Genomic DNA, 20,243 nt, shown 5'->3' on the forward strand with positions numbered 1-20,243 from the left:
ATATTTACAGAAGTTTCAATTTGCTGTATATACATACAGGTTTTTGGGCGTAGGAACCCTTCAGAAACATACATGTATTGATCACCTTTAACTGTTTTTGTGTTGAAAGTAAAAATGGTTAAGATACACAGCCCCTGTTCAACATCTTGTTGCTATTTTGCTAGCGGAAACTCTGGATAATTGATTTTCAGGTCAGATCAACAATATACAGTATGTAATTTGTTTATTAGAAGGTTATCTCTGAAATCTAGTATGCATTCTGGTGGCCTTTTTCCCCGGTGCCCCGCCTGCCCAGTCCGACCATGCCTCCAATTTTAATCATGTGTTATGCTGGTAATTGTACCTCAAAAACAGCAGAAATATACAGGTTGCCCTACTAATGTTAATCCTAAATATATCAGTTATTACTGAATGAAATAATCAATTTGTGCTATTAAAAGTAATGGCTGCAGCCAGGGTTCATGGGAAATGCTTTTTATGTTCTTCCCTCCTGATACTCAATGGGTTATTTCTGTTGTTCAACTTTAAAAGTCTTTACTGGGCTTATATAAAAAGCTTTTAGTTTGCTTCAGTTCTAGTAACAGACAACAGCAGGTATCATTTACTGGTCAACTGTTGACAAGCAAACATCTTACCAGTAAGTGCTGTTTGCTGATTGGTTGCTATGAGTTTCCAGAACTTGAGTAAACTCTGTGCCATTTATTACATTTGGGCTATTTTGCTAAATAAAATAAATGTTTTACATCAGACATTGTATATATATATATATATATATATATATATATATATATATATATATATATATATATATATATATATATATATATATATATATATATATATATATATATATATATATATATATATATATATAATGTCTGATGTAAAACATGCTGTCAACTTGTTTCTTTAAATACTGTATGTATTGTGAAAGCCAAACATGCCAATGACTTGATTCTGAAGTCTGCATTTCCTCCTGCTGTTAGAGAAGACAATTCCTCTGGCTATCGAAGTTTGCAGGAGAGAATCTGTCACTTTTGGCACTGGTACAGGATGTAAGTGAACCTGTCACGGCAAGCCGTCTCAAAGGGCAACCTGCTTTGCAGCAGCTAATTAACCTTAGGAAATAATTGCGCAAATATGCAAATGTTGTTTAGATAATTCCATGTGTTATCAGCGCAGGTAGTCCATCATAAATGCAGACCTTAGAGTGCTTAGATGTTAGAATCTGCTCAAGTTGATAAGGCTTTGTTTGTAGGCTCTCTTTCATTTAATATTTAACAATTGATGGCTATAATGTTGCATTAGAAAATTCAAATTGCTATTCATTAGAAGCAACTGAACATAACAAAATATTTGTTCTGCTAATATATATGCGCAAATGTCAAAAATATCATTACTGTATAGATTGTATTTTATTCCTGAGAAGCCTTTTTTAACTGCAGTTTTTCCAAATACTTTTAATATTCTGTGTAGACAACTATTTTAGTTTATATCGCAATGATATCTTTGGGAAAAGAAACGCAAGGTAATAAAAGGATTTCTGTTTTTATAGTAGCGCCGCCACCTCCCATTTGTTTTATGGGATGTTTGTAAGGTTCTTCTCTGTAAGGTTCTTCTCTGTCACACTTTTGCCCAGGACCACATACAGGTGTGGGACCTGTTTTCCAGAATACTCTGGACCTGGGGTTTTCCAAATACGGGGTCTTAACGTAATTTGGATTTCTATACCCAATGGGGGGAATTTACACCTCGGAAAGGCTTTGCCACACTTTGTGCAACTTCATCAAACGTTAATTCACAGCACATACACTTATTCATCAGAATGCGAAGTTACGTCTCGGCAGGTGAACACTGGCCAAGTTTCGTCTGCAAAAATTCGCCAGCGTGAGCATTTCTAATCAAACATTCACTAGCGTTACTTTTTTCCATGTGAAACTTCATTAACACATTTTTACTTAGGTCATTTTAAATATGGCGGTTACATATAGGTCATATATGTATTTTTATTATAGATGTTAATTCAATTGCTCAAATGTGGCATGACCTTCAAATCGTTAAAAAAAAATTTTGAACAAAATATATTTAACAGTTACAACTTTTACACATAATCCCACTTTAAAATATTGACTTTTTGGATGACTTTTCGGCATACAGGAAATGATGTCACTGACATAAGGTTGTTGAGGATGTAGCTTCATCTTAGTTCGCCAGGTATAACCTGAGGGAAGCAGACTGGCGAAAAAGGGTAACGTAGTGGAAAATTCACGCTTTGATGAATTTGCAGAGTAACAATTGTTCTCCTGAGCGAAAATTTGCCTGGCGTAAACTTTGTTAGCGTTGGCCTTTTTTGCTAGAAATTATACTCTACGCCTGTTAGTAAATTGGCGGTGTCAGTAGCGAAATCACGGCACCATCCAAATCTTGTATAATCATAAAAAGCCTTTATTGTATTACTAGCTGGGATCTCGAAAAAATGACGTTTCAGGCCTACATGGCCTTTTTTCAAGTAGTAAATTTGCGATGTCCCTGCTGATTTATTTTTCACTAGTGACAGCCATTTCACCCTTATATAAGGAGTAATTGTATCTTAGTTGGGATCAAATAAAAGGTAACATTTTATTATTACAGAGAAAAAGGAAATCATATTTAAAAAATTAGCATTATTTGATTAAAATGGAGTCTATAGAAGATGACCTTCCCATAATTAAGAATTTTCTGGAAAGTGGATTTCTGGGTAACGGATCCCATTACTGTAGCAGCACCACAATTGTGGGCTTCTACTAATCACCCCTTATGCCCAATGCATGGACATTAATGAGTAGCAGATCAGCAGACCAATCACCCACTCTAAAGAAGCCATTTTAACATCAGATGTATTAAAAATGAACTCTCTGAGGATACCACCCCTCTGTGTAGTCAAGGGGTTTCAAGTGGTAAAAGTACATGTGTATCTGGAAGTCCAACTTGTGAGTGAGTATTGTAGGGGTATATACGGTTTATAGTTACTGTATGTAATCCTGTATTAATGTTCACATTTATAATTCCAGCAGGATGATGGGTTACTGCTCCTTTTATTACTCAAGTCAAAATCATGTAAACACGATATAACCCCAACATGCTGGGTTTGCTTCTAATAAGGATTAATTATATCTTAGTTTTAATCAAGTACAAGCTACTGTTTTATTATTGCAGAGAAAAAGGAAATCATTTTAAAAAATATTGATTTGGATAGAATGAAGTCTATGGGAGATGAGCTTTCCATAATTCTGAGTTTTCTAGATAACGGAGTACATGCCTGTACATACTGTATATAGCTGTTGTTTCGGTCCACGTCTAGTACATCAAAGTACAAATGGAAGCATTATATAGGGACTCACCCACCAGTGACCCATCACCAGACCACACCCATTTCTCAATTAAATGTATTAACCCACGTGTGCCCTTATATTCAGTTGTCCCGATATGTTCAATTTACGGGCGTGACCTGTGACCAAAAATACATTGTTTTAATAATTTACAATTAAAACAACTATTATCAATAAGTGTAACATTAGAAATGTCAATATACATAATGACACATAATAACACATACCCTTATAGTGTATAAATATATAAATAATCCCACATATGTATATAGCTAAATGGTTAAAAATTGATCATAAAAACAATGTACATTTTGAAAATGTTCTTAAAGGCAACATAATAATACGGTAGATGTTACTTTATCTATACTTCTAGGAAATGTATAAAAGAGCAGTACTCATTTAAACCCCTGGGGAGCTAAAGTATCAAGCGTTCTGATCCAATAAACTTCTTTTCATAACAATAAACGGTCCCAATCTCCACCCCTGTTAGGTTCTGGGATTAGATCAATACCCATGAATTTTAAGGTTGGGAGCCTATGTCATTCTTTTAAAAAATGCTGTGGCAGGGGTTGATCCGATTTACCGGTTTCAAACGCTTTTTTGATAGACGATCTGTTATTCCCCATTCTTTCACGTAATTCTTTCTTTCATGTTTTGGGTTTTGCCCACGTATGTTTAACCACATGGGCATGTTATAATGTAAATTACATGTATAGATGTACACGTTATGCGATGTCTGATAATATTAATTATTTTACCCGAATGTGGGTGTTTAAATGTGTCACCAGGCATCATGGATCTACATGTGGTACAACCCGCACATTTATAACACCCTTTCTTTAGTTTACCTAGGATGCCCCCTTTGGGTTCGTATGAACGGGATCAGTTTTCATTAACAGATCTCTCAAATTTGATCCCAGTTTATAACCCCACATTGGTTTTTGTGTCAATGATTTGGATAACTTTTTATCACTCTGTATTATTGCCCATTGACTATCGACAATGGCTTTAACTTTTGGTGATCCCGTAGTGTAAGATGAAACAGTTTTGCTTATTAGGGTCAAGTTTTAAATTTGAATCCTGTTGCTGTAACATATGTGTGCGAGCCTTTTTTTAAGGATGTGTTTAATACACACTGATTATATCCTCTCTGTACAAAACGATTATATGTTTCCTGAATTTGTGTTTCACAAGTCTCAATATCTGAATTATTGCGTTTAGTTCGCAAGAACTGTGAAAAAGGCACTGCCTTCTTTGAGCTATGTGGACGAAAGCTTGTAGAGTAAAGCAAAGTATTTTGATTTAGATTTTCTGTATAATTTGTAACTCAACCTATTGGTTTGCCTATAAATTTCAACATCCCAGAACTGAATTTTTTGCTCATCACATGTTACTGTAAATCTAACTGTAGAGGTTAAGTTATTGAGACTTTCTACCATATTGAACAGATCAACTTTCTCTCCTTGCCAAACAATCAGCACATCATCGATGTACCTCAAGTACAAAAAAAGGGAGTCCTTAAATACAGGTATAATGTTTTTTTGCTCATAATGAGCCATGAAGCAATTCGCATAGGCAGGTGCCATTGGAGCTCCCATTGACGTACCTTCCCTTTGTACAAAAAATTGTTTTTCAAAACTAAAATATTTACACTTCAATGTTATTTCCAAAAGTTGGCAAATAAATTCTATAGGGGGACCGTCATATTTGTCCGAATTTTGTAATGCCCAACGTACCGAATCAATCCCTTCCTGGTGGGGAATAATGGTATAAAGGCTGCACACATCTATACTTGCCAGTATAATTGGTCCTTCCGGTAGAATACAGAATATATATCAGTAGAATACAGAATATAGAATATATATCAGTTAAGATTTTCAACAAATGTGTATCTTTCAGATAAAAGAGCAATGATTGCACTGTGTCTTGCAAATAATAATCCAAGTATAATCCAATTGGATGTAGCAGACCACCCCTGGAAGAGACAATTGATCTACCAGGGGGGTTGCTAGCATCCTTATGGATTTTTGGCAGACAATATAGTACAGGGCAAATAGGAAACTCTTGTGTAAGATACTGTTTTCCCCCCTTAGGGATCCAACCGTTTTCAAGCGCTCCTTTTAGAATGATTTCGATTTCAAGCTTATATCTAGCCACTGGGTCCCCTTTTAGTTTTGAATATACCGTTTCAACATTTAACTGTTTATAAACTTCAGTATGGTAATAAACATAATTATACATTATATATATATTTTATATATATTTTTTTTATATATTATTTTGTGTTGTATCTGTTTTTATGACACACACAAAGAACCTTAAGATACTTCAAATATATATTTTATGCATAAATTATATTCCAGGGAGTGCAAGAGTAACAAGTGTTATAACACATTCAGCAATTTAATTGAGAAGCAGTTACCTAAATGGACTTTTGCATCTGCAGCTTTTTACCATTCTGTTTAATGGGAAGCACTCTGTGCTGTTGTCCGCTGTGATATTGAAGTTTTGCTTATTGAATGCTGACTGCTGTTAAACCACTAAAGATTGCTGTTATTAAAAGAAAATGTCACCACCTAAATGTAATCAAATATCTTACAGGTATAGGAGGAGTGAATTTTTAGAAGTAGCCTTTTTTATGATGTAGAGTTGGGGATATTAATATTGTGAGAGTTGCAATTGGTCTTTTTCTTTATTTCTTTTAACGGTAAAGCAATTGTCGCTATGAACTGTGCAATGTCCTGCAAGTATTTTTTCTTTAGAGGAACTAACGAGAATGTTTCTTTGCTCCTAGGATAATGGCTCTCCAGAAGAACATGCCTTATATGTATGGGACAATTTTATTTCAAAAGCACCTGCTGAAAATGTATTATTTGTTGCCCACAGTTATGGAGGCCTTACATTTGTAGAACTGGTAAGATTATACCTTTCTTTTTACATTTTGTTAATAAATATCTGGCATTTCCCTTTATGCAGAGAAGGCATTTTTTAGTGCTAAATGTTTATCTGGTTCGTTTTGCAAATGATCACTCACCGGCTTGTAAAACCCTTTCCTAACCTAATTTTGTTACTGCTTTGTATTTATTAGTGTTTGAAGGTAAACAATCCTGGGACAAGGTAATCCTTTTGTGAATCATAAGCATAAGCGTTGCTTCAGTTTTCGGAAAACCGAAGCGACGCTTATGCCATCCCACCATCAATTCACATATTTGCCAGTGGGAAGGCATTTTGGGGAGATTAGTCTCCCGCAGTAGCGAAGATGTAACGAAGGCAACTAAATCTCCCTGTGTGTGTGTGTAAGCATAAATTCTAGTAGGAGCAGGGGCCATGCCATCCTCAAGCACATCTTAATTAAAAAGAAAATGATTATTTAATCAAGAAAAAAGGTCAGATGACGCTCTAAAAAATGAACATGACTTTTTTTCCTTGTTCTCAACGTTCAATTCGTCCTGCTTAACATAGACTAATATCATGGACAACACGAAAAAATCCAGCATTTATCTTTTTTTCAATGGAGGGAGCCTGTTCTGTATTTGATGGGCTTTGTGTGGGACAGTGCCAGTGTCAGTACCACCTATTAATTGAATAATGTGGTCCCAAGGCAACTGTCTCTCTTGTCTATCCATTGTTCCAGCTTAGATGAGAAACATATATTAGTATATGAATGTGTATAAATGCAGGCAATATATAATATTTAATGCATTAAAACATTGTAAAGTAAGAAATATTATTCAGCTGTCCACCAGTGATAATCCTAAACCCACCTGCTCACAACCTGAGTCCATCCCGACCCGGCATGCCACCTGCATTTTACCTGCACCTGACCCTCCCATTTCTGATGTCACAAAGGCTGTGGGTGGAAGAGACGCATTTATAAATACTGGCTGCCACTGCTTTTGAGGTGATCCACACCTCACTAGCTTGTACTCAAAGACGACACTTAATGGGTCACATTTATCAAATTGTGAGTTTAGAATTTAATAAATAAAAACTCACCCACATTCTTTTCATTCCTATGGGATTTTTAGAATTGTATTTATAGAACTCACAATCTGATAAACACGGTTCTCAAAATCCAGGAATGAATAGAACATGTGTGAGTTTTTATTTATTAAATTCTAAACTCACATTTTGATAAATCTACCCCTAAATGATAGTAATGGTAGGTTCCATATTGGGACATATCTCACTACCAATTCCTATAGATAGGGTGGGTATTTACATTACTTAAACTCAAATGTATCAAATAATTTTTTTTTAAAGGAGAAGGAAAGGTAATTTTATACTCAGATTCTGATGAAGAAGCCGTCTGAGGCTTTTTGCCACCCTGGAAATGTATCTGGCGCTGCCGCTGTGGACTCTGCGCCATCTTGGGTCGCGTCAGTCTGAAAGTGCGCATGCAGCAACTTAATTCCTCCCGATGATTCCTTCAGTGCCCAATATAGATCCCAGACAGACAGAATGCTTCAGTTTTTGATCACTCCCGAAAAGCTACCAAGCAAAAGTAATCACGTTGCTATGGTAACCGACACGATCGTTGGTTTTGGTGCTTAACAATGAATGGGAGGTCAGTGATGACATTTATTTTTATCACATGACCTAAACATCATCGCTGGTCTGAGGGAAAGTAGACTATCATTTGCTCATGCGCAGGGCTTGGATGATTTATTCTGCACATTTACAAGCCCTGTTGTGCAGAGGGATGTCTTTTATATTTTATGCACTTTTCAATATTTTTAAAGTCGATCTTTGCCTACAGCTGAACAGGAACTCCTATAGAGGCAGCATTATTGTGAGTAGCTCTTCACTTAAGGGGCAATCCATAGAGCTTTATTTATATTTTACCTTTCCCTCTCCTTTAAAACAGTCGACCTAACTCCCATCCACGAATTTAACTAATTTTTCAAAAAATCTGCTAGAAAAAGTCGGTGCAGGAAAAGACTTGGCAAAATCACATGACGATTCGAATCGTACAAATTTTTTGAGTTCTTGCCCCAAAAAACCCAACTTTTTGGGATTATTGTACAAAAACCTGCGCAGATCACAATGTCAAGAAACATCTTGTAATTGTAAAAGACTTCAATGAGGTCTGCCAGTAGAATATAATGTTTAACAGGTAAGTCTGCCATCGAAAAATGCCCACCTTTCATTAATACCAATAGTTCTTTGTAATGGATTATTACTTGATCATAGGGCATATTGTTAATTTATATTTAAGGACAACAACTTGTCTTTATTAATATGCCCTTTATTTTTCACAAACCTACACACTCATTTTTGTGTATAATATTCACAATTATTTGTAAAGTGCCAACATTTTCCACCGTGCCGTACATGACAGTACATGCGCTACAGATTGATACATTATTCAATGAGATCCCTGCCCACAAGGACTTAAAGTCTACATTCATGTTCCTCGATCTGACCGCTCATATTCTCCTCGTTGTGATCCAAACCTTGGGCCCTAGAACCCACAACTGGATCAGTCCAAATAGGCCACCTCGTGGTGGGCATATCGAGGTGGCCATATTATCGGAACTTTGTATGTATGGCTAGCTTTACAATCTATAGGGTTACCTTTAATAAAGCACCCCCCCAGTGAATTAGACTTTCCTTATCCATTAATATGCTACTAACTGGGCTAGTTAGAGTTAGAGTTTTCAGAGCTTTAAACACGTTATCCATCATTTTAAATTTAATCAGAATTTGCGAAAAATAATGTCCAGAAGTGGTAACTGTCTGTCTATATCCCTTGGAACTGACGGTATAGTGTTATTATATACGCTTTTGGATTATGTGGTGTAAAGGGAATGTAAATGCAGATCTATACAATGCTATTGTTTCTAATTTAATAGCACTCATTTGCCTTAGCTCCAGTTGGTAAATAGTCCTGTATATGTCTGAATATCTGTTATCTCCCTAACAGGGATTCATATAAAGAAAAAGGGAAATCAGCATATTATGCACACTTTTGTTTTTGCCTAAATTACAGTAATTATGAAACCAAAGGAAATTTCATAAGTTTAGTACGGGACAATTTTTTTTTGATTATGTGTGAAAAGTCCCCTCACTAGTGTAACTTTATATAAATGTGTAAATACTGTATGTATTAAAACTAGAAACATTTTAGCTGGCTTTTTTTTTGGTCTAACTGCATTAACCTGTCTTATACACTCAGGAAGTTTTGATATATTCATATCTGTAGTTTTCCTTTTACCTGCAATATGTTTGTGTTATTTTATTGCAGAATTTACTTGCGCACAAACATGAAGCTCACTGATTGATTACTTTCATTCCCTTGCTCAGACTTCTCATTAACCCCCTCAGTCCCCAAACAATGCACCTAAGATCCAGTATCATTTAAACCAGTCCCAAGGCAGAGCTGCTCGGCACAACAGATGACTGGAATGTCAGGACTTCTTTGCTTGTCTCTCTCATCATACTGGTGGATGTGCCTCCACTTTTGTTCTTCTTTCATAATAAGCCACACAGATGTTTTAGAACAACTTGACTTCTGACCTACGAGGTTGCTGGGGGTCACAGTGCTCAGTGCCTGTGAAATTATCACAAGCTGAGTTAACTTCTCCCCATGCCTAGAAATGGTCGGAGTAAGTAAGAAGTTAAAAAAGAGCTTTGTCAGTGAGACAAGATGGGTCCCAGTGAGGGCTGCCTTCTGTAGACTGCAGTCTCTGCAGGTGGTGCATGCATGGGAGGAAGAATATAATATAACCACAGGCACATCACATATCTGTCATGCAAAGAAAGATCTGAGAAGTATATTTACTTAATATGCCTTTTGTTAGGAGGTAATAGGAGAAGAGCATGTGTTTATGCTTACTCTTTAAATGGGGCTCCCATGCTAAAAATCACCTTGTAAATATGTAGCCTACGAGTTGCCCATGTGTGACTTCTCTATTATGTACTTTATTTACTTGTTAACTGCACTTTTCACACACTGCTGAGCGAGTGTAAAAAAAACTCCAAGCTATAAATATGTTATTCATAGATTGGATGTCACTTGCGGAGGAGGCCGAATCAGGATCAGCGCCTGAAAAATCAGAATTTTATTTCTTTTTAGGCAGCTTTCCTGTGGGAATGACTGCACTTTAGCTTATATGATCTAGTATCAAAGTTTCATTGAAGTAGGGGAGGATGTAGTACTATTATTTTTTACACTTTAGTCCTGAAAAGGAATATATTATTTACAGTTTCACTACTCCCTTTTCACTTTTTATAAGAAATTACCATTTTATTGTTTATGCGTGGGTTTTAAAGCATAATTTCTCCAGTGAACGATTGTTACTGCTCAAAGCATGGCATATAACACAGGTACGCTAAGTTTACACTATATTATAGATACCCAACCTATAACTCTCAGAATGTCCATCAGCCAAGTTCTGGAGTGCTGCAGGCTAAAAATTCATTGCTCACTGGATGAATCCTGTCTTAATTCCTTCAATCATACAACTGCTGCAGAGTTTCTGGAGTTCTCTTGTCATCATTACTCACAACTTGCAATCTTGATCCTAGGTCTACTTTTCTACTCAAACAGTGCCCTGTTGAGCCTAATCTTGCTACTGATCACATGTTTAGCTCTTCACTTCTCTATTCATACAGGCCTGTGTCAAACCTATCCTTAACAAAAACCAATGCTTGACCTACAATGACTGACTTGTCTCCTTTCCACCACTTGCCTCACCTCCTTCCACCACTAATATCCTGGTACATATTGTGTTTTCCCATATTACTAACTTTCTTCACACCCATAATCTTTTAGAAACATTGCAATCTAGTTTTTGATCTATGCACTCTATTGAGACAGCCTTGTGAACAGTTAAAAATGATCTTCAGGCTGCCAAAACCAAAGGTCACTTATCCATTCTAATCCTTTTGGACCAATCATCTGCATTTGATACAGTTGACTGCTCCCTTCTTAAGCAACTATCCTTGGTTATGGTGCTATAATTGGGCAGTTTTTCTTTATTATTTTTGGGAAAATGCACTGATCAATGTATTAGTGACCATGTTAGCCGACTATTATGTTCCTACAGAAGGGGGTTATTTTAAAATACTGAAAAATAGAAAATTGTCAGTCTTTTACTGAAGCAGAATAGTAATAATACAGGTATGGGATCCGTTATCTGGAAACCCGTTAGCCTTTCTGTAAATCTGAGCTTTCTGGATGTCTTCCATAGACTTCATTTTATCCAAATAATGAGAATTCTTTAAATGATTTTTCTCAACAGTACCTTGTACTTGCTCCCAAATAAGATATAATTGTTCCTTATTGGAAGCAAAACCAGCCTATTGAGTTTATTTAATGTTTACATGATTTTCTAGTTGACTTAAGGTATCCAGAAAACACCAGGTCCTGAGCATTTTGGATAATCGGTAACATGTAATAGTCGTATGAAAAAGTTTGGGAATCCCTCTTAATTCTTTGGAGTTTTGTTTATCATTGGCTGAGCTTTCAAAGTAGCAACTTCCTTTTAATATATAACATGCCTTATGAAAACAGTTGTATTTCAGCAGTGACATAATGTTTATTGGATTAACAGAAAATATGCAATATGCATCATAACAAAATTAGACAGGGGCATACATTTTGGCACCCCAACAGAGATATTACATCAATACTTAGTTGAGCCTCCTTTTGCAAATGTAACAGTCTCTAGACACCTCCTATATCTTAAACTTTGTGACTGATTCATGAACATTAGTCGAAGAATTGGTTGATATTGGGTTGAATTTACAAATACATGACACAGCACCATTCAAAAGTTCCAAAGTTTAAAAAGCCTTTATTTAAGACGTCTTTATGATCTGTTACAGACACAACATTTTCAGGCCTGCTCCCACCCTGGTGCGGGCAGGCTAGTGCTGGTGGGGGCATTTAAAAAAAACAATTGTTTCCCCCAGCCAGAGTACAGGCTCTATTATCCCGCACCTTCGGTGGGGGAAAATATTTAAGGTGACAGGTGCCATTTAATTAAAACTAAATGCAGAAAATGTGTTCAGCACAAGTCTTATTTCTCAAGTTCATGTTATAAAAGTGGTAATGCTGCACCTCCAACAGTAAAACTAATGAATAACTTATAATGCCAGAATTTGCATTAAAGAAAACAAAATAGATCACCAAAGTCTTTTGTTGCATCGTTTCCCTGCCATGATTCCAAAAACACTTTATTTTTATTTTTTTATAGGATGTTACTTGGGACTAGATTTAAGACATTCGGCTGACAGATAAAAGTTTGTACTTAATGGATATCTGTCTTGTTTTCATTTTCAACTGCAATGCAGTTAATATTCACTCAAGTGCCCTGTACCACATTATATTTTTTTTTCTGTTTTGGAAGTGGGTATTAAGTTAGTGGATACAGGGAAGTCCCCCTTGACCTTATAACTAATTATATGTGTATTTGTACTCCTCTTCTTCACCCTACATGGTAACATGAAATAATAAGTTCTCAGAAATGCCCTGATTGGATCATTATCAAAGTAATCACATGGAGTTAGTTGATAGCTCTGTGTTTGGCGACTAATGGTTATAGTTACATGGCCTTTAATACGACATAATAAGCTTAAATATTTTCCCATTACTGATCCCTCAGCTGTTCACACAAGTACTTGTGTTTTGTTCCATGTGCAATGTTCCTTATATTTACATCTGTTTCAGGTCAATCTTAAACCACCTAAACCTAAAATTCGGACATTTTTACAGCTCTGAAATGCATGAAAAGTACCTTGCTTAAAAATGTCTTCTTTATTGTATTTTATTTATTATTTTATGTTTGTTTTGTTACTTCAACAGCCAGCCAAGACTTTTTTTTTAACCTCCCACACCAGTTCATTAGAAAACATCCGTAGGTGGTATCCATTACATGTTTCATCTTCAAGTGCTCTTGAGCCTTTGAGTGAGTTGTAGACTGTTATTAAATCTCTAGGGAACCATAATAACGACCTTGACTAAAAGAACACAAGCAACAAATCTACATTTTTACAAAAGTGATACTAGGATTTTTAGCACCAACATTGTATGGGTTTCCAACATATTGATATGTTTCCTGTTTCTTTTTTTTTTTTATTATTATTATTATTATTTTTTATTATTGTATTATTTGTAAAGTTGATTGGTTTTTCAAATCACATTGTCCACATAATAGAGCATGGTAATAACAAATGAATACCTAATATTCATAGTTGTCTCATGTCAAAACAAAGGATAGGTTTCCTGTTTCCACAGGCTTTCTAGAATTAATTATGATCAAATACTTTATCTTTAAGAGCTTAATGTCAACAAAATGAAAAAAGATTTCTAGATCATTGTGCACACACCATATTATGGCATTGTATTCAGTGCTACTGTGATATACCATCATTATAAAATATCTATATTTGGGCATATTGGTTTGTTTAAAAAGTTTTTTCTGATATTAAGATTTCTTACACATAATAAAACGTTCCCAAACGTTTTGGCTAAAGCTTCACTTTGTAATCCAAAATATTGGCAGGGCTCCCATAGTTCTTGCTCCTCTAGCCATTAAAGGGGTTGTTCACCTTTAAAATGAACTTTTTGTATTCTGTAGACAGTGATAATCCGAGACAACTTGCAATTGGCTTTCATTTTTGAAATTTTGTGGTTTTTGAGTTATTTAGTATTTGTTTTTAGACAGTGACCGCCATTTGAAAGCTGGGAAGAGTCAGAAGAAGGTGGCAAATAATTAAAAAAAGAAGGCCAGTTAAAAAGTTGCTTAGAATTAGATGCTCTGTAACATACTGTAACATTCTGGTTTTATGATCCAATATGTATAGTATGAATGTGCCTAAAAACTCATGCCTTTTGTTCATTTTAATGGGTGTGTATGGTGAATCTGGGTCGAATTTGCTGCCTACGCAGGGCATCAAAGACAAGTATAAGGGACTTAGTTAGGTCCCACCTGGGTTCTTCCTCATTCAAGGTGTACTCAGAGGAAGCAGGAGACACTGTGGGTAGACTGATGCTCCCCTATCAAGCTCTACTAGAGGGAAGCCTTTGTTATTTGTTGTTATTCCTTGTGTTGTCAATTGTTTGTGTTAATAAATCAGTTCCATTGTTAAGTTGAAAGAACTACTGGTGCTCAATCATTGTGCATAGCATACAGTTTCACAACACCCTGACTCCACACCGTTGCGAGGGATCATCCCCTGTGATTCAAGGTCTCGTCCGGAGCACATTATTGGGTTAATGCTCATAGAAGGAGTGATGGTGCCACTCAGTTTACTATAGGCTTTTTTTGTTGATTTGCCTCATGCTTCTTTTGAAAGAAGGCACCAGTTTACCAGATCCCCCTTCTGGATAAAGGGGAATAATGATATTGGCTCTTCAGATTCATAAATATTGTTCCTGTTGATCTTTTTAGAAGGAGGCATATAAAATCAGGAATACATTAATCCACTGTGCAAACTGCATACATTTTAAACACTTGGGGTTTAATATAAAGATGGGTTTTCAGCAGGATTATGATTCAGCCGGATCCTAATGGCTGGCCAAACCGACTCCTAATTTTGTCGCAAATCAAGGAAGAAAAAATGTTTTTTCCACTAATTTCCCTTCCAGTTCGGTACTCCGAATGAAGGATTTGGACAAATCCCAAATAATGGTTCCGTGCATCCTTAGTTTAATAACATTATACAGCCTTAGAATGCCAAGTCCAACACCAACACTTTCTGTTTTAAAACTACATTTGTCATTAGTGCCTCAAGGAAGAAAAATAAATTCCTTTTAAATTCAACCAAGGCAATCAAATTGCTGCTAGACCAATTTGCCATGCAATTATCTTGATAAATTATAGTCTTGAATGCATTCTGTTAAATACTTACAGTATGTAAGAATATGATTGTTTTATTTTGATTTATTTTAAGAGCAAATCTGTATACTGTCCTTCAACTGAAAAACTGCATTCAACCATTTTATCTAATATCTCGTCTTCAATATCTCCTGAAGATTCTTTACCAATTTTTACCCCAAAGTAATATAGATTATACTGATCCCCCAACTTTTCAGAGATCCCCCTTAGAATGAATATCTATTTTGTCATGCTTTAGAAAAACATATAGATTAAAGAACTAAATTGTACGTGTAAACGTTTGATTGCTCTCTTATAACAGATGTATCGAATTGCTGTTTTTATGCCATGCTTTCTAGTAACACGTAGCATAATTAATTTTTTTACTACAGATGTAAAAGAGATTTTGTTGGGCTTCTAAAGTAACTGATAATATAACCAGTGAAAAGAAATAAATCCTGCGGGGTTAAATTAAAGCTAGTTAAACACCTTGTTATGTATGAAATATAAGAAGTAGAATCATAAAGTAATCAGGAAACATTTATATGTGCTGAGCATTCAAGACTTCTTCATGTTTCAGTTAGATCTAGAAAAAAAACAGAGATTTGTACGAGTGGGAAAATAATGACCTTCACTTCCCTCTCACCCAACATAAATATATATTTACTGCATTTCATCCGTGTTTAATGATTTTACTGGGCATAATATATTTAGTGTAGTGACCTCCCATCTTTGTTCCGGTTGTGGCAAAAACATAGTGCAGACAGTGGAAGGGGGTCCCTGAGACAGTGGGCCTCGGGACCCCCAGTCCGACCCTACATAGACATTGATTTTCTGAGACAATTTGCAATGCGTTTTCATTTTTTTTTTTTTTTTTTTCCAGTTATTTCACTTTTTGCTTGGCAGCTCTCTAGTTTGGGATTTTAGTAGGTATCTGGTTGCTAGGCTCTTGCTTACCTTAACAACCAGGCAGTGGTTCGAATGAGGGACTTAATAGAAAGAAAAGTAATCAAAAAATGAATAAAATTTGTAGACTCACAGAGCAAAAGTTTTTCGGCTGCCAGGGGTCAGTGACCTCCATTGGAAAACTGAAAAGATGTAAAATGTGAAGGCGTATAATTCAAAAAGTTTTTTTAAAAAAATGAAGACCAATTGCAAAGATACTAGAAACAGGAAATATAACATGCTAAAAGTTAACTTAAAGGGCGTGTAAAGGCAAAAAAAAATAAAATCCAATTTTTACTTTCTTTAATGAAAAAGAAACCTATCTTCAATATACTTTAATTAAAAAATGTGTACCGTTTTTATAAGAAACCTGACTGTATGCAGTGAAATTCTCCCTTCATTTACTGCTGTGGATAGGATTTGTCAGATGGTCCCTAACTGCTGAGCAGGGAAACAATCATACTTATGAACAACAGGGGGAGCCCCCGCCTTACTTACCAGCCATTCAGAACTCAAGCAGCTTTGTTTATGACGATCCCTAAGCAGCCCAGACCACACTGAGCATGTGCACAGTCTTAGTCTTGCAAGATGGTGACCCCCTGTAGCCAACTTTGAAAGCATAAATCATTTGTTTGATTAGGCTTGTGGTGCAGTAAGTTTATGTTTAGTATACAAAATACAGCATTTCTAGCCTTATTCTATTTTAGACTTTACATGCCCTTTAAGGTGAACCACCCCCTTTAATGTAGAACATCTATCTGCTGACCAACATGCTGCTGCCTAAATGAGTGTGCTTCTCTAAACTGCACCAAAGGAATGAAATAAATAAGTAAGGTGTTTACTAGAGGACATGGTAACTCTTTACAATAATGCAGGGGCAAACTCTGTGGTTGCAGGGGGGGGGGCAGGAGGTATTGGGGCCACATGAGGCCCTCACTAATATATTGTTTCAATAAATATTGACAAACCAAGAATAATGTGTTGTGGGGCCCAGTAATGTCAAGTTATGCAACTGCAATAAATTAAGACATATTGTGGGATACTCATATCTAGGGAACTGTTAGTTTTGTGTAAGTATGTGTAGGTATATGTTTGTGTGTGCATATATGTATCTGTGTGTGTTTAGAGTGTAATTTTTAAGGCTACTAGAAAACAACTCTGAACTTAATGCCCACATAAATCACATGGTCTAAGGGCAAGTGCAACATAGGTTGCAGATTATGAGCTGTTAATGTAAAACTACCACCAGTGGTGCAAAATCAGTAAGATCAGGTATGCATGCTAGGCAGTGGTATGACTTTGTTTGCAACATGGAGACATTGCCCGAGAAGCCAGAGACCATCATTCCATTATGCATTCAGGTGAATTGCAGTCACCAAACACAGGCTTTTCCATGACGATGGCACAGTAAAGAACAGTTCATCATTCCATTGGACTTTTGTCCAGTGCGTATGACCTTTATGCCATTGCACATGTTTATGTTAGACTTGTGTGTGTCACTGCTTGCCCTTCAAAGTCCATTGCTAAGCTCCTGACAAACAATTCTTGTGATTAGAACAATGTGCAGCTTTGCAGTGAGTAGATGAAACTCAATAGGAACATGTCAGTGTTACTAAATAGTTATGGCATAAATATTTAGGAAGCCAAAAGTCCCCCAATGCCACAGCCCAGTGTTACCTGCTCATTACAAAGCAGACAGAGAGCAAAGGGAACTGCACGTTTTTTCTGTCACAATCCTTTAATAGGCTAATTACAAATTAAAACAGTGCTCGGGCCTATGGAATAATCATGCCAACTCCAGCCCATTGTGACTGACACAACTGCAGATGATCCTTCTCTCATTCAGATTAGTACCGCTGGGCTGGGGGTGGCTTTGGGTAGTGTCTGAGTTGGGGCCCACTGGAAAACCCCAGCAATGGGCCCACTACTCTAGACCCACCCAACCACAGTTAAGGTTCCACTGCTCCCCATAAATATCGGTGCCAGCTCAGATAATTATCACACAATGCATTCCAACCCCCTAGCGCTCCACCAATGCACCACTCAGCCTGTCAGTGAGCTCGGACCAATGAGGCCCATCAGGTTTTCTTCCGGTTCACCAGTGGGCCAGTCAAACCCTGGCTTTGGGGGGACTTTTGCCTTCCTAGATTTGCATGCCACAGTAATACTTTGTGTCAGTAAATACTTATAGCCAAATAGTGTGATAAAAAATAGTCTACATTAACTGGGGGTTTGTCCTTTAAATGATGTATTACTTGAATTTCTCTAAATACAGGTACTTAATTACATAACTTCCATGGAATTTAGAACCACAGACATTACTTATAAAAGGGAATATTTATTCTCATTTAGTGTAAAAACAACAATACTTTCGATCTGATAAACTGTAGAAATACAACAGTTTAATGCATAAGACCAGCATTATATGTCCTCTGCAAAACCTAAACATGAAAATAAAATAAGCTGCAACAGCAACAGTTTAGCTGAATTAACTATTCATATAATCTTCCTTCCTTCTGTAATCAGCCTAGTGAGCTTTCGTTGCCCTCCTGCTGCTGAAAATAACCTAGTTTAAGAGTTCATTGAAAACATGAGGGGATTCATCATTATATATTTACTGTCTGAGGCTGATATAGCTGTAAGGTTTTATCAGATCCCATTGATCTATTGCGCATGTTCCCTCCCTAGATTGCAGAACGTGTTTCTATTTGCATAAGGCCCTGGGCAAGGTTCTTTCTTGCATTGATTGGCCTGTCCAAGGGAGCCTGATGCGTTCTCGCATTGATCACTTCGTCTTTTCTTGGAAGACAGTGTTACATAGAGTTCATCTAAAACCTTTTATGGCAAAGGTAAAACTTTACTTTAGATGTCTCAATTTTGTCAGTTGTTCTCCCTGGATGTGCTCTTTAACCCTCACACCAGACTCCTTTGTTTATGGAATTTGAAATTATAAATAAGCTTGTTGCACTTGCTGTATTTAAAGCACAATAGACATTATTTCATTCTCTGCTAGAAACAATTTCTCAACTTTACTGCTTCATTTTGCTATAGCAGCAAAATTATAAAAGTAATTGCATTTCTAGCATAAAAATGTATTATTTCTAAAATGTGTTCTATTTGTTTTAGTTCAGACAATGCATTCTATGCTGTTTGTTTTGACCTAGGGGCTGATTTGTCAAATATCGTTGTGAAAGGGTGTGTGATTGATCGGATGTTTGTGCTGGTGTATGGCTCCGGTAATAAAGTGGTACAGGTATGGGATACATTATGCAGCAATCCGTTATCCAGAAGGCTTCGAATTACTGAAAGGCTGTCTCCCATAGACTCCATTTCATCTAAACTTTTAAAAACTATTTACTTTTTCTCTGAAATTATAAACCGGTACCTTGTACTTGATCCAAACTAAGATATATAATTAATTTTCTAGTAGACTTAAGGTATTCAAATCCAAATTATGGAAATATCCATTATCCGGAAAACCCCAGGTCCCAAGCATTCTGGATAACAGGTCCCATACCTGTAGTAGCAATAGGACTGCACAAGGCAAACTGTGGTGTTATCTTTTTTGTTCGAATGATCACATAACAAGCTAGAGATTCCTGAAAACTTCTGCGCAGTTCGTTATTTATCTACACTGTACTGACCATAAGGACCATTTTTCTCACAGTGAGGAAAGGTTTTTATCAAGCAGACACGTGTATCAAAGTAGATCCATGCATCAATTTGTCAGTGTATGGCAGCTTCCAGGCCCAGCAGCTGAATGCCATTCTGCTCTCTGGAGTGTTAGAGCTCAGCAACAGCATTGAACTCTAACACCTGCCTCAGCTGTTAATCTCCGCTGCAAACGGCAAGGAGGATAATAGACACATGTATCAAGGTTCTATGCATCAATTGCCAAAATGGTTTTGGCTGCTTCCAGCAGCTGGACGCCATTCTGCTCTGTGGGGTGTTAGAGCTCAGTATTGAACTCTATCACCCGTCTCAGTTGTTAACTCTGCTGCAGGTATAATAGATTCTCACCATTTTTATTTTTAATTTCAGAGTAGAAAGTGAGGTGTTTAATCTGAAATAACTAATATAATGTTAAAATATGTGGGGGCATAAT

At 36.5% G+C, this 20,243-nt stretch overlaps 1 protein-coding gene across 5 annotated transcripts in view; it reads left to right on the forward strand.

The window, feature by feature from the left end:
• Positions 1-20,243, forward strand: part of LOC108717391 (cotranscriptional regulator FAM172A homolog) — a 288,433-nt gene that overhangs the window by 142,689 nt on the left and 125,501 nt on the right. For all 5 annotated transcript variants that reach the window (XM_041568521.1, XM_018264673.2, XM_018264668.2 and 2 more), the window contains exon 8: positions 6,163-6,282. In XM_041568521.1, the coding sequence (XP_041424455.1) occupies positions 6,163-6,282 (120 nt within the window). The remainder of the gene's footprint in view (positions 1-6,162; positions 6,283-20,243) is intronic.

The sequence above is a fragment of the Xenopus laevis genome, chromosome 1L (assembly GCF_017654675.1).
Source record: "Xenopus laevis strain J_2021 chromosome 1L, Xenopus_laevis_v10.1, whole genome shotgun sequence".
Lineage (NCBI taxonomy): Eukaryota > Metazoa > Chordata > Amphibia > Anura > Pipidae > Xenopus > Xenopus laevis.